The sequence below is a fragment of the Aedes albopictus genome, chromosome 2 (assembly GCF_035046485.1).
Source record: "Aedes albopictus strain Foshan chromosome 2, AalbF5, whole genome shotgun sequence".
Lineage (NCBI taxonomy): Eukaryota > Metazoa > Arthropoda > Insecta > Diptera > Culicidae > Aedes > Aedes albopictus.
The window spans coordinates 264,033,352-264,049,991 of record NC_085137.1 but is presented as its reverse complement, the minus strand read 5'-3'; the positions used below and the strand labels follow the sequence as shown (position 1 = coordinate 264,049,991).

The 16,640-nt window shown below is 39.9% G+C and overlaps 1 protein-coding gene across 7 annotated transcripts in view; it reads right to left on the bottom strand.

Annotated features, from left to right (window-relative positions):
* The window catches only part of LOC109403694 (hepatocyte nuclear factor 4-gamma), a 135,198-nt gene that overhangs the window by 86,383 nt on the left and 32,175 nt on the right, over positions 1-16,640 (bottom strand). For 3 of the 7 annotated variants that reach the window (XM_062851726.1, XM_062851727.1, XM_062851731.1), the window contains exons 1-2: positions 9,423-9,442; positions 8,664-8,869 (exon numbers count right to left, since the gene is read on the bottom strand). The exons of 1 other annotated variant lie outside the window; for it this stretch is intronic. In XM_062851726.1, coding sequence (XP_062707710.1) covers positions 8,664-8,869; positions 9,423-9,427 — 211 coding nt within the window. In that variant the 5' untranslated portion in view covers positions 9,428-9,442. 3 more of the 7 variants (XM_062851728.1, XM_062851729.1, XM_062851730.1) reach the window with 3 other exon arrangements.

The following is a 16,640-nucleotide window of genomic DNA, read 5'->3' as shown; positions in this document are numbered from 1 at the left end:
GTCAGCAGACAGTCGAGGACCAGTAGGAGTGATTGTCTGCAAGATTGGTGTTTCGATTTGAGACAGTGTAGCAGTCTTCCCTGCTTCGGCAGGACATATACCAGTCTTATATTTACCTGAGAGAACAGGATAATCCACCGAAGACTGGTCATGGTAGTGAACGGCGAGTTTCTCAGTTGACGATAGCTGGCTTGCCAATAACGACGGACGGTCAGGGGGCGATGGAGAGTCGGCAGGAGCGATTGTCTGCAATATTGGTTTACCTCTTTGACACAGTGTAGTAGTCTTCCCTGCTTCGGCAGGACATATACCAGTCTTATATTTACCCGAGAGAACAGGATAATCCACCGAAGACTGGTCATGGTAGTGAACGGCGAGTTTCTCAGTTGACGATAGCTGGCTTGCCAATAACGACGGACGGTCAGGGGGCGATGGAGAGTCGGCAGGAGCGATTGTCTGCAATATTGGTTTACCTCTTTGACACAGTGTAGTAGTCTTCCCTGCTTCGGCAGGACATATACCAGTCTTATATTTACCTGAGAGAACAGGATAATCCACCGAAGACTGGTCATGGTAACGAACGGCGAGTTTCTCAGTTAGCGATAGCTGGCTTGTCAACAACGGCGGTCGGTCAGGTGGCGATGGAGAGTCGGCGGTTGTCTGCAATATTGGTTTTCCTCTTTGACACAGTGTAGTAGTCTCCCCTGCTTCGGCAGGACATATACCAGTCTTATATTTACCTGAGAGAACAGGGTAGTCCACCGAAGACTGATCACAACTGGTGAGATTCTCAGCGATCGCAGAAGGTACAGTTGATTGCTATATTGAATAATCTATGTTCTGGCGGGCCTTCTTGAGACGCCGGATGTAGATGGGACATTTCTGGCTCCAAGAAGAATGATCGACATCAGCTAGACGATCCGATTCAGATGTTCGCAGGCTATTCATTTTCTCGCAGTTGACACACTTCACGAAATCCGAAACACATTCGCTTATTTCATGGCCCTCAGCACATCTGGGACAGCAGACAGGCTTACTACACGCAGAAGCCAGATGACCATATTCAGAGCATTTGTAACAACGTTTAACGTTTAAATCTTCAACCACTCGGTAACGTTCCCAACTAATGTAGACACGCTGCAGCTTCATGATGGCTTCGTAAGAAGAAGCATCTAACTCAAGTACGGCATTGAACCGACTGATGTTTTGTTTATGTATTTCAGTCATGCGTATGCACCGGGCCACAAAAGTTTGGGGCAGATTGTTCTGTGTTTTCAGTTTCCGAATGAGGTCATTCCCGTCCATATGATCAGTTAGCCCTACCAGTTTCACTCTAGGGTGCAGTGGTTTCATAACTTCGACAGTGTATTTTTCCGAAAGCGCATCATTTACTGCAGAAACTAGTTGCGATGCATGCTCTTTGGACTCACATTGGATTGTCACTTCTCCAGAATCTCGAAAATGTACTTCCTTAACAGCATAGGCAGTAGGATCCAGATTATCATACAAGTCAGCTTTGGTAGTAGCGTTTTGTTGATTGCTCTTCGGTCGTAACAAAACAGTTTTTTGGATTCTCTCTATGCGCTTCGTTTTTATCGTCGGCGATTTAGGTTGGCTTATACTGCTAGTCGGGGTACTCTGAGACGGGTCAAGAGTGGCATTTATACTCGGGCTTGGCACTGCTAACCTGCGTCTGCCAGAACGCAATACTCTATCAGTAGGCTGAGCAGCCGCTTGGCTAGAAGACTTCTCCGACGACGACGTTTTGCGTTGATTGATATTATCATTGCGGCACACATCAGCATATGATTCAACCACACCAGTGGTACTGTAGGCGGCGGTGACTGGGTTCGTAGCAGAATTGATATTTTGTAGTTGGTTGGAGATAGAGTCGAGGCGCGCAGAGATTGAGTTCTCATGTGCCTTGAGCTGAGTTGTGATGCTCCTTTCAACGTTCGATGCAAGATCGGTGAATTGAGTGCTAAGCGAATTGAGTTTTTCTGTCATCTCGGAACAGGCTTCCTGCAGTTTGTTGAGGCATATTTGTGTCTTCCTACAGTCGAAGCACATGTATTTCAGACCTACGTTATCCCGAAGAGCATTTGCTCCAGCTTTTGTCAATTCTGAGCAGCGTATATGCAAGATTTTCTTACATCCACCGAAGCAGTAAACTCGATCGCCATCTGCGACAATGCTCTGCACACACACATCACATAGCACCGATGTCATAATCGGTATGTAGTTGCCCTATAGCGGGCAAGGCAAAGAATACACTATGCACAGTCTATTATTATTGTACTCTATTGGCGAAAAAGTTTATCGGTAAAATCCACTATTTTTTTACACTCTTGGATTGACCCAATATATCAACAGAAACTGCTTCACTAACTGAACACGGAGATGCAACTTCATATGCATAAAAACGGATATAACACGGCTAAAAACAGTTTCAAACTACACACATAGCATAACAGACTTATCGCGGGTGCTACGTCAGCGCTCCATTCGGGGTTCCGATGTTGGTTCCGTATTTTCCCCATTTTGAGCGCCTCTAGTTTCTTTGTTTCTACGGATTTAGACTTGTTGTATGTATTTCTTGCGCTCTTTTCCACCATCGCGATGATATATCGCCAGTCTGCGATGTTCGTGGCTTCTTCGACTTTTCTTCTCAGGTGGTGTTTCTTGTTCTTCGTTCGTTCCAATGTTCTTTTCGTGTCCTGGATTGCCACACTTATAATTTTGATTTTCTGTTTATGGACCAGTTTGTTCAATCTATCCACAGACACGGAATCCGCAAGATTTATGGTGAGCTTGTAGTTTACGCAATTTGGGACGAGTTTGCATCTTCTACAGTTGAGCAAGAACTTCAATCGGTTTTTTGCCTTGGCCATCTTGATGGCTGTTTTCAGCAGAGATTTTACCCAACTGCTTACTTGTCTTCCGTATTTCCTCTTCACAGTATTCACGAAGAACATTGTAATTCGTGTCACTTCTTTTCTTCACCAAACTATTTGATCTTGATATGGTTTGGATCACCGCTTACTTAATCTTGTTCGTTTTGGATTGGTGTTTCTCGGTGATATCTTAATTAGACTCGTAATATTAGTTTACGTTTCAACCTACTTTTATTTTTTCGGCCATCATCAGAACTATATAAAAGAACATAAATAAACAAATTTTCACAATATTAACACATAATTGCAATCATTTTCAAATTTCAAATTAGTTGGACAAACACTTACACTTTCCGCCGCGCCTTCGTTCTTTGGGGCGGCTCACTTAATTCTAATTATCTATGTCAGGTTACGTCTCTGTGTCGTCTTGTTCGTTGCTGTTCGTCTTTCAGTTTGTGTATCAAGTTGTTGTATGTGTTTGAGAACCCGTCTACGTCACGTTGCAAATTAACCGTCGTTTCTCTGTTTATCTTAATGTGAACTACCTCTGCTGCTAGCCTGCTCGCGTCATTGTTGATTCTCTCCAGAATTCTAGTTCGGGAGAAGTCAAATCGATGTCCGTTGTCTAGCGCGTGTTGGGTGAGTCCCGTAGCTGATGCGTTCGTGCGTACCGAGTTCTTGTGTTGCGCTATGCGCTTGTCAAATGTTTGCGAAGTCTGTCCAATATATTCCTTCTGTTCACATGCTCCACAAGGGATAGAATACACTACGTTTGTCTGTTTAAATGTTGGTATTGTGTCTTTTAGTTTTGTGAAGATAGTTGTTTTCACCTTGTCGAGAATCTCATTCGACGAACGGTGAGAGATCGGGTACACCGGCTGTACAACACGTTAGAGAAGGAGTGCAATGACGAACCGAAAAAGTACGTGTCCATCCCTTACGTACCGGGTCTCAGCGAGAAGGTGAACAAGACGCTAAAATAACATGACATCACCGCTTCCTTCAAACCATGCGACAAGGTGAAAACAACTATCTTCACAAAACTAAAAGACACAATACCAACATTTAAACAGACAAACGTAGTGTATTCTATCCCTTGTGGAGCATGTGAACAGAAGGAATATATTGGACAGACTTCGCAAACACTTGACAAGCGCATAGCGCAACACAAGAACTCGGTACGCACGAACGCATCAGCTACGGGACTCACCCAACACGCGCTAGACAACGGACATCGATTTGACTTCTCCCGAACTAGAATTCTGGAGAGAATCAACAATGACGCGAGCAGGCTAGCAGCAGAGGTAGTTCACATTAAGATAAACAGAGAAACGACGGTTAATTTGCAACGTGACGTAGACGGGTTCTCAAACACATACAACAACTTGATACACAAACTGAAAGACGAACAGCAACGAACAAGACGACACAGAGACGTAACCTGGCATAGATAATTAGAATTAAGTGAGCCGCCCCAAAGAACGAAGGCGCGGCGGAAAGTGTAAGTGTTTGTCCAACTAATTTGAAATTTGAAAATGATTGTAATTATGTGTTAATATTGTGAAAATTTGTTTATTTATGTTCTTTTATATAGTTCTGATGATGACCGAAAAAATAAAAGTAGGTTGAAACGTAAACTAATATTACGAGTCTAATTAAGATATCACCGAGAAACACCAATCCAAAACGAACAAGATTAAGTAAGCGGTGATCCAAACCATATCAAGAAGAAGAGTTCGAATTAGACACACACACATACAAAAAGTGTTGTAACCCAAAATTGAAAGGCCATTTGGCGTAACTTTGTTCAGCAAAATTTTAGCTCATGGATGGTAGAATCACCCATGGTAAGGTAGAGGGCCCATATAGCCGAGGCGGTAAATGCACGGGTATTCAGCATGACCATGCTGAGGGTGACGGGTTCGATTCCCGGTCGGTCCAGGATCTTTTCGTAAAGGAAATTTCCTTGACTTCCTTGGGCATAGAGTATCTTCGTGCCTGCCACACGATATACACATGCAAAATGGTCATTGGCAGAGGAAGCTCTCAGTTAATAACTGTGGAAGTGCTCATAGAACACTAAGCTGAGAAGCAGGCTTTGTCCCAGTGAGGACGTTACGCCAAGAAGAGGAGAGGAGGATGGTAGAATCACCACACGGTATTTATTTATATTTATCTGCTTCGATTTCTTGAAAAAAATTGAATTTTCAACTAGGGTCGAACTTTTGCCCCACCTATAGGTTAAAATTAAAGTAATCCACAGAAGTAGAATTTAATAAATCCACAGAAGTAGAAAATTTTTCACAAAATTTGGTGATATAGTACAATTAGTAGAGGGTAGTAAGGTCGCCTGATTCCGTGGTAGGTCACCATTCACCGTGGTAGTAGGGGCCCATTCACCGTGTATGAGAAATTTTATTCTATTTTGTTTAAAAATGATCAAAACAACCCAGCCAAGGTAATTTTCTTCGTTTAAATTCAGTTCTAGTAATAACTTACAAGATTTTATTAGAAAAACGAATGTTCAAATTTTCATTTTTTTTTTTCTGGATATATGGGACAATATGGGGCACGGTGAATGGAGACCATTGATTTTTAGGGTTTACCGTGCCTTTTTGTTTCAATTAAAAAGTACGAGTGATCGTACTTTCTTGTTAAACTTACTTCGGTAATGCAAAATACATACCTGATTTGTGAATTTAATTGCTTCTTGGTGGAATAAAAACGTTACTACATTTAGTTTATCGCTTAAATCACCTTAGCGCAGTTTTCGTTTTTTAACTATGAATGCAGTGAAAGAGAAGAAACCCGCTTCATGTAAACACACTTTAGTGTCAAAATGATACTTTTAAATGTTTCTAATGAGCGTCTTGACATGGTAACAAAACATTAGTGTTGTATTGGTGAAATTGAAGGGAAATTGTCATATCATTAAAAGACACGGACACGTTCAATGCTTCCAGTGAGCTTTTCGCTCTTTGAAGGAAGCACGACACTAGACAACGGACTAGCATGCAACGCCCAGTGGCACAGCCGAAAACTTTTCCTGACAGCTGCGGCGGGAATCGAACCCGCGCTCCTCAGCACGATGCGACTAAGAGCTTGGTGACCCTAGCCGCACGACCACGGAGCCGCACATCATTCAATCCTAATATGGAAATAATGAAAAAATATTCGAAGGCACACGGTGAATGGAGCCCCCATGGTGAATGGCGCCTTGACGGTATAAATGATTAAATTAAATTAAAATACTTAATGAATGAATTTATGGAAATCGTCAACTATGCCAACTGATTTTTCATATCTTTATATAGTGTACCTATATACCCATAGACCCAAGAAAGGCCGCAAATAAAAACTTAAAATACAAATTACAGACAAAAAAATGTTTTTTTCTTTTTTTTAGATAAAAATTTATTTGTATTACTTAAAAAAAATACTCAATGTACCTTTAGTATAAAGTGTACATGAAGTAAAATAAAAATTGGCGCCTTAGATATAAGTATAAAAAAAACTATGAACATTTAAATGAAAAACGATTTTGAAAAAAAAAGTTGCCGTACATACAATTGTTTGATGCACTGATGGGCTGCCTAATACCTTATTAAGGTTGTAGGTATTGGATATTGCATACCTGAGTTTGATTTTCAACTGCACATAATGAGTACCGTAATCCGGGGTCAAATTGATCACTTTAGAACAGCTTTTGTTGATAACATTAAAGGAAATTCAAATATTGCCAAAATTATTTCTGAAAAAACAGTACCCAGTGGGTCTCTATGGAACAATGTGTCAGAATTTTGTTCAACAAATTTATATTTTAAGTTAAATAACTCCAAAAATCAAAAAATTGAAAATGCCACTTTGGGGCGAAATTGATCAGCATACAATTAAACATCGGTTAGAAAGGGAAATTGCCTTTTCCACTTAATTTCGCTTTTCTGAACCCGTATAACGCGTTAAAACTCTTACAACTAGTGAAATTGATACTTGAAATGCAGAATTAAATTTTGAAATTTCCCGCCATATGCCTAAAGGTAGGCAGATTCCTTTGAAATTAGTGATTTCTATCACAATAAGGACGGGAAGTCCTAGTGGCAATCGGTTGTTTAGAAGCAATGATTTCAGCTAAGTGGGAAATACAATGCAAATTATTTAAAAAAAATAAGGCAAATCTAACTTTTTACTAAAAAAATATAAGCCTACAATCATCTCTAGACATCTATGAACTAGATGAGGTAAGAAGTTTGAGATCATTACGACGCTTGGAAGTTCCTGCTATGCAATTACAATGTAGTACCCAAATGACCAATTTCACCCCGATGATCAATTTGACCCCGGTTTACGGTAACAAATTCAAGTAACAAAATGTATGATCGATTCGTTACAGAATGATGATCTGTGATACAGATTTGCATTTTAATGTGAATAAATGCAACCAAATTAGAGTTGGGCAAAACAGTACTTTTTAGGGAACCATTCTCAATTGAACAGTTCCTTTGAAAGATCTAATTCTTTTGAACCGTTCTTCCGTTCAGTAGTTTATATGCTTGTTCTGTAAACTGAAGTTCGACGTTTGTACATTGCCGTGTTATTTACGTGACCACATTGTCACGTATTGTGCATTGATTCATTATTTTTCAACTGCAGCTTTTCGACGGGCTGCATTTCATCGGAGTTTTATTTTCCAAAATGGTTGAGTAGATCATCTACAACATTCGCTTTCTCAGAACCCAATATTCACTCATTGTAAAAAATGAGATGATACATACTGTTTTCCCGTTTTTTTTTAGAGAACGGAGAACTACCGTTCGCGAACGGTTCGCCCATCTCTAAACCAAACTAAAAAATGTCCACTCTTTAAAAATGTGTTGAAATATCGTAAAAAAATCGTAGTCCTAATAGCGCACGCTTAACCGTTATGTTCGACAAAATTTTTGCTATTTTCTACACCGTGCTTTTTAACCGTTATGTGTCCGACAAACTTTTTGCTTTTTTCTACACCGTGCTACACCCTGTCGGCCACATAAGGGTTAAATGGGGACTGGGTACCCGGGTACTCTGTCGGCCACATAACGGTTACATTGAATCAATACATCACATAACTTGAGTAAAGTTAAAAATAAATATTATGTCAGCATATCCTGTTTAACAACTCTGTAATAAAACTTACTTGAGAAATCGAAAAATTATTTATAATGCGTATTTTGGGGAGGGCAATATCCAGATAAAACATTTTTAGTTACGTTCAAATCATAATAGTACGTTTGTCAACTTTTAAACGTATTTTTAAATATTTTATATTTTAAGATCTTAAAATAATCCAAACTCTCTAATCAGCATGCTAACAGTGAAGAGCTCAAAATTGGGTACCAGTCCCCGGACCCTGTTTACTGTTGAGAAATGTAAATGTATTGACATCCAAAACTCAACTAATAAATTCTGAAATGTAATCGAACATTTGACCTGTGCAAAAACCTTCAAAGGTTTGCAGCGTGCTTGTTCGACATAAAGACATCCGATCGTTATAGAATACTTCCATTCACACACAAAGCACGTGAACGTTAAAAAAACAGCACCAACAGAAGGAGGCGAATCATACAGCAACGAAACACTCGAGCATCTAATTTACATTTATTTTTCAATTTATTCATAATGACGGGTAGTTTTGTGATGATGAAAATTTTATGTGAGAGATATGAAATAAATCAAAACTATATGCGGTAAGTAAAATAGCCACTTTATCTATGAGAAAGAGCATAAACATACCTAGGATATGTTGAAACAATGTATCTTCTATGTTCAAAGAGGATCCAAACGAATATTCACTTCTATCGTAATCACAGAAAACTTCCACTATGCTCTTCATATTGCAGGTAGCACCGTTTTGGCTAAGTACACTCATTAACGCTTGAATTGACACTGCATCTGAGTACGTTTGAGATGTGTTGTATTGCCGTATTGAGCAAACGAACCTGCGCGAGGATTAACGTATCGGGAATATTAAATGATAGCATTTATCAAGGAGCATGTTTTGACCGAAAAAAAAAGAAATATACACATGCTTTGCAGCTATTCGAGACGCTTTGATAAGATATAATTGTGTTCACGAAGGTGTGTAACCGGCCAGAAGCACAGATTTCCGTTTGTCAAGCGAAGCAAGTTGAACGAGATAACCGTTTTAGATGCTAAATATTTCAAGATGTGATAGACAGAGTGCCTTTTAATGTGAAATATAAGGAGTTTTAAGCGATATTTACTGAACATTGATTTATTTTCTAAAACATGAACCTTTTTCTATTTGTTTTCTCATGCTAACTTAACATTCATATTTATAATATTAAGTCACAGAATATAGTGAATCTTGAATCTTCTACGATATTATTGGCAAAATATCATACCACAGTACAACCTAATTGCGGATGCATAAACATGAATCATATTAAAACGACGCGTCAGTCCATCTGCAATCAATAACACAAATATACAGCACTAGCACTCGAAACAAGCTCCGCATTATAACTTTACTTCATACGATCTGTGTCAATCAAAATGAGTTACATTCCTTTATTCTAACAACTAGTTAACTACGGAAAACTACAAAAGATCACGTCAAAAGAAGGACACTCACTGATTTTCCACAATGAAAATTTGTTTAATTACAGCACATCAGTTCAGTTTGGTGCAATAGCTAGCAATGAATTCTTTCGCGTCCAGTTATCAACAGATTATTCCCCCACCCTGCATAGTATCGTGGAACACGGCGCCCGGGTGAAGTGTTATCAATGTACTGCCTTCACAATTGATAGCAGTCAGCAGCTGTCTTGCTCATACATACATACTTCTCTTATAAGTAAGTTCCGTGAGTAAGCAGTTTCAAACCAATACAAAATAGTGTTTCCGCAAACAGATTTCAATGATTGTTATATTAAAAGTTTTAAAAAGTATGTATTAGCTGCTATCGTCTAGCATCGAACAATAAAACAAAAAAATATATAATTGGTGCCAACTATCAATGAAGCACAATATATTTTTAGAATAAAATAGATAGAAATAACTGAAAAGAAATGTAAAATACTCCATTCCAGGATGTTTTCGTAGGGGGATTAGGGGCATAATGGACACCCGGGGCGAAATGGACACCCCTGTTTTTGCTGAAAACGTTGACTTTTATGTAAAACTTTTAATGCATTAGTGTAAAGGAACAAGTCATGGTTCTATTTTCAAAAGTACCATTTATATTGCTCCAAAATAACCAAAATATCATTGAAATTGAAACATGTTTTTCATATGGTGCAATTCTTATAATTTCGAAGCAGCATCAAATAAGGTATTACGAGTGTGTGAGTGTGTCCACCATGAAAACAAGTGTATTGTCACCTTATCTACATGTATACGAAGGTTTAGCAATGGATGAAATATTCTATTTTTGATCAGAATTTACTTAAAATATCAATTTTTATGTTGTAGTCGGTTCGGGGCGAAATGAACACAGGCAATTACGAATGGATGTACTCGCATTGCACCGCATTTACCGTTAGGCGTTATAGAGAGTTTGGAAAAAATCATTCCGATAATTTAAGCCTAAAGTTTATTTAATTAACTTTGATGTTATGTAAACGCAAACTCGTCGTAGATCGAGTATTACATCTGTGGTATTGATCTCCGTAGGCAAATTACTTAACTGGTCGATGTAACCAAAGAATTAGCATAAAATATGCAGGGGTGTCCATTATGCCCCGATGGGTGTCCATTTCGCCCCGTACCTTTCCTGCCAGCCCTGAAAAATACACGGTTTACAATTCATTATTTCTTCACAATAAAGACATTCTACCTGCTGTAAATGATTGAAAGACGTAGGAAACAAGTAAAAGTTGCAAGCCATCTGATAATATGTTAAGTTTTACTCTGTTATGCAGGCCTAACGTACTCATTTGCTTAGGGTGTCCATTATGCCCCTAATCCCCCTAATGGAAATAATATCATTGGTTTTCTTAGGTAGCATCGTACCTATCACATAATAGATGATTGCAAGATTGTCAAAAAAATCTCTCAGGTAATATGGCCGAAACAAATCTCAGTCAAATCTCAAACAAATCTCAGAGGTCTCCAGTTAGCCTAGTGATTAAGGCTATGGATTGCCAATCCGGAGACGTCAGGTTCGACATAAGAGAAAGTCGAAATTTGTGTCAGCCTAACTGTAGCGGTGCTCATATGGCATGTATGCTCTGTCCCAATTACCGTCAATGTGCCCTTCACCGTGGGGGCTCCATTCACCGTGTGCCTTCGAATATTTTTTCATTATTTCCATATATTATGATTGAATGATATGACAATTTCCCTTCAATTTCACCAATATGTACAATGTTGTGACATCGTGAAATTGCAGTGGGCGCAGCATTTGCCATTTCGCCATGATATAAGCTTGCAGAGTTTCAGCGATTTCATGTCAGTAATAGTCGAGTCGGTTAGCAAGGTGGTAATTTTTTCCGGTGGACAGTCTGATAAGTCACGAAGCAAAGACAAGGGTTTCGTCCATACACACGCGGATGAAGAACTGCACTAAGTTCCAAAACCTCACGGTGCATGATCGATGGAAAAATGTGCATGCGTTGAAGGTTTGCAGAACTTATCTTAATCCACACGCACGTGTCGCATTTCAAGCCGATGTGGGATAGACGGTTTCCAACTCTGTCACCATCAGCTACTACACCAAAAGAGCGAAGAAACCACCAAGAAGATGCCGGAAGTCAAGAGGACAGAGGATCATGCACACCACCATCATGAGCAGTCCATTTTGTTCCGCACCATTCCCATAAAAATACATGGGGCTACAAGATCCGTCAATACGTTTGCCTTTTTGGACGAAGGCTCTTCTGCAACACTCGTCGAGCGCAGCTTAGTTGAAGAACTTGGGATTGAAGGTCCAAACGTCCCGCTCTGTCTCTGGAGTTGATCAAAAGAATCGGCTCCACCTAGTGAAAGTTCGCACCGAAGAAAGTTTGAACCTATCAACACAAACGCTACATTTTGATGAACTTCAAAAGGACCACCCTCATCTGAAAGGCCTTCCTATCCATAACTACGAGAACGCTACTTCTAAGCTTCTTGTAGGCCTTCGAAACTTGCAGTTTGCGGTATCGCTGAAAATCAAACAAGGACGAAACGGCGTCATAGCGACCAAAACGCATTTGAGATAGTGCGTATACGGCAGTCTGGACGAGGTGCAAAACAACGTGGAATTCAGCTACCGCGTGTTTGAATGTGAAACCGAAGAAAAGCTGGAGCAACTAGTTAAAAAATACTCCAATGCCAAAGACTGTGGGGTACGCCATCAGGATATCCTTGAGTTCGATGCCGAAAGGCGAGCACGAAAGATCATGGAAGCGACGACACGCAGGATAGGAAACCGTTTTGAAACTGGACTTGTGTGGAAGACAGACATCGTGGAGTTTCCTGACAGCTTTCCGATGGAGTGCAGTGCCTCGAGAGGCGCATGGATAAAGACCCACATCTAAAAAAGAACATCCACCGTCAAGTGCAGGAATACCAACAAAAGGGCTTTGCACACCTAGCAACAGAAGGCGAGCTTGCCGGGGCAGATCCCAAGCGGATCTGGTATCTCCCATTAGGAGCAGTTTACAACCCCAAAAACCGGGGAAGGTACGATTAATCTGGGACGCTGCGGCAAAAGCAGACGGGATCTCATTGAACTCCCTTCTGCTACCCGGCTCGGACCTTTTTGTATCGTTGGTATCGGTGCAGTTTTTTTTTTTCGTCAACATCCGGTCGCCGTCAGTGGAGACATCAAAGCGATGTTCTACCAGACGAGAGTTATCGAACGTGACCAACCTTCTCAAAGGTTCCTGTTCCGCAGCAACCCGTTACAAGAGCCAGACGTCTATATAATGGACGTGTTAACCTTCGGAGCAACCAGCTCTCCAACGTCGGCTCAATTCGTTAAGAACCAAAATGCACAGGAGTTTGCCGACGAGTTCCCGAGAGCTGCTGATGCCATCATCAAACGACATTACGTCTACGATTATCTCGACAGTTTTGAGACAATCGACGAGGCGAAGACGGTTTCTGGCGAGGTGAAATGGATCCATGCACAAGGAGGCTTCGAGATCCGAAATTGGTCGTCAAACCAAAAGTCAGTACTAGATCACTTGGGAGAAGCTCCGAAACAGGAAACGATAGATTTGTCTTTGCAGTCGAAAACGGAGCTTGTGTTGGGAATGCGGTGGTGCACAAGAGAGGACGTACTATGCTTCTTCATACAGTCTTCAAGGCACTGATGAAAAGGGAACGAAACCGACTAAACGCCAGGTACTCAAATGTATCATGAGTTTGTTTGACCCGTTAGGCATACTGGCGTGCGTCCTAGTACACGGAAAGGTAATAATGCAGAGTATCTGGCGTAGCAGCATCAAATGGGATGAGTGTATTGACGAAAACATCTACGAAGAATGGACTAAATGGATGGGCTTGTTGGACGACGTGAGCACTATAAGAATACCTAGGTGCACTTCCAGAATGCGAGTGTGGACCTGTACCGTTCTTTGGAAGCACACGCTTTTGTCGACGCAAGTGAAGCTGCATAGTTTACTGTAGTTTACGCAGCTGTAGTTTACTTCCGTATTGTCCACCAAAATGGAACTGGAACATGCGCTTTAGTGTCTGCGAAAACAAAAGTGGCCCCACTAAGGTACGTCTCCATACCACGGTTGGAGTTGATGGCGGCTGTCCTGGGAGTTAGATTAAACTCATTCGTGCGCGACAACCATGTAGGGTAACGGTTGAATTTTGGACCCCTAGAGGGCATTAGTTTGAATTTAAGTCCAAATCAAACAGATTCAGATGGTATTTACACATAATGATGAAGTTAGTATGTTTGTAAAAGCCACCACCTTCCGTTAATAATACCCACAAGGTCATTTCTGGCTGAAAATTTGATGAAAATAATTGATTTTTGAAGCATCAGTTTTCACTGTTTTGGACACCCCAATATATTTTGGACCCTCTTCAGTATATATTTTGGACATCCGGTGTTTAAACTCGTTTGAAACTATTTTGGAAGAATTTGCCACTTGAATATGCTGGATTACATCCTAATCACTTGATTAACAAAGGCTGATTAGACAAACTTTGCGATTTTAATGCGCTAGAATGATAAACGTTTTTGTTCACATCTGCAAGTTCCCTCAGCACCACAATCTCTTTTTGTAAACATAAAGCGACACTCGCGCAGATCACGAGATCTGCAAAAAAAAATAATTTCAAGGTATATAAATAAGCATATTTCCAGTGAGGAAATGAGTGCTGCCCGTGCAGAGTAATCTTATTTAGCGAATGATTCTAAAAATTTCCGTCATCTCATCATTAAATCTGAGTAAGTTGTGATTATACGACCAAGGGGGTCCGAATATATGGGGGTCTAAATTATATTGGATACCCTATGTATGTAGGTAGCCACCATCCTAGCTTGAGTCTTGCTCTGCATGCAGTTCCACTTAACAGTATAGATTGAATTACATTATTGTCTATCCGGTTGGAATCAAGACAGACATTCAATCAAAAATTACAATTTTCTTAGTCCATAAGTGCCGCAACTGTTTCGCATCTAGTGCGCTGTGTTGCTGACAACAACGGGAAGGATGCGCACTACTTTTGACATGATTCAAAAACGTCGCGAGTTTGGTCGCGTCGCGACTTGATTGTGCGACGTCCGGTTTGGTGGCGGCCCGACAATACCACTCTGAATTCAACATATCGCTGTGTGAAGGGCCAAAAGGGGATGTGGCGGACCCGTAACTAGATACCACGGTTGCAAAAATTCCGAAGCTTCCAACGAACGTGAGTTTTTGTTTTTGTCTTTTCACCACACCGCTTCTGACGTTGAAGCCCCTGTCCTTCACGGAGGCAATTGAAAAGAGAATAAAAATTCTCTCTTCGCTCACACCGGGGAGACGGCGAGGTTCAAAAACAACATTTTTCCTGTGACCGGCACTCAAACGACAAAAATTCACCACGTTTGCTTATGGGCGAGTCGCATTCATGCGGCCGGTGTTGAAATGAAGCATTCATCAGCGCAGAGCGTATGTTGATGATGGTGCAGTCATTACCTCCACAATGTAGTTAAATTTTTTTTGCGTTCACTTTCAAGTATCTCACAGCGGAGCTGAAAATGAATGTAAAAAGCATTCAGTTCAGAAGAAATTCATTCAATTGAATGAGAGTTTTTCAAACCTGCTAGATACACTTACGCGAAAATCGCGGGATAAAGAGAATCTCCTTCCAACAGTATGATCCAACAACGTGAATAATGGAATTCACATTATTTGTCAAGCTTTCTACGGCATGGTTTGTTTCAAGAAGGGCGCGTCAAATCCATTGCAACTGTTGGGATAGAAGAACCCATCCACAAGGATGTTATAGTTACTTCTCACCTCACTCCGGCTGGCACTCCACTCCGTCGTACAGTTACAACTTTAATGATTCCCTGATGCACCCTCCCAACCCCATATGATTATATAGTCAATAGTCTGATTTATTATAATGAAATATAATATTGAGATATGGTATAAATAATATAATAAAATAATTAAATAATAAAGTATCAATTGTAGATTATTTAAATTAGTATTATTCGCTGGCATGTCCTTCCTCAACCTGGCTGGTAGGGTAAATAAGTGTTATAGTAATAATATGTCAGTAAAAGAATAAAGTATAAGGACAATGAAATATGCAAAAATAAGTTATCCTTCTGAATTCAGCATAAAGATCCAAAAAGGGGTGTGGTTGACACGAAAGTATGAACCCTCTCTACCTATGAAATTGAGAGAATCTCATTCCAAATATATGATAAGATTGTTGAGTGGTTTGTAGAAATAAGAGCGCGTCAAATCCATAACAATTCACAACTGCGAGAGTTGAAGAATCCATCTACAGTCTACATGGATGTAATAGTGTCTTCTCTCTTTACTCTGTCAGAAAATCCCGAAAATCCACTCCATCGTCTGAATGTAAGTCCAATGATGCCCTGATGCGCACTTTCAACCTCACATTGTTACATATGTGTCTCATATTGTTTTTTTTATGATGAAACATAATATTAAAATATGATAAAATAAATACAATACGGTATAAAAATATGGCAAATCAATAATAACTTGACTTAAATATGGTATATTCAATAATCTGTACTGTACAACTACTGTAGTGAAATAAAATATACTGTATATATGCTATAATAAAATAAAATAAGGTAGCAATTCGTAGATAATCTGAATGCTTAACCAATATAAATAGGGTAATAAGCAACAATATATTGAAATAATGAATGTTAATATAAATAATTTCAAGATGCCCTGATGCATCCTCCCTACCCAATAACTTGACATAAACAATAACGAAAAGTTTACATTACCGTCGTGCGGGGCTACTTTTGAAATGCGGGGCTACTTTGGACACTTTTGAGTATGGATTTTTTTTAATTCAAAATATGGTTCAAATCTGTTTGATGTCTTTGGGACTATTATGACGCAATATTTTCCCCTTCATTTAGCTGGAATTGTTTTTGAAACAAAACATTTATTGCTTTTCAGGAGGCGAAAACACATCGAGTACACCAACAATATATACATATCGTATCAGAACATTTGCGCTGTAAGCTTTGATTATACAGTTCATAAATTTCAAAGGGTTGATCAATTCATCCAAGATGTATCAACGTAGCATATACAA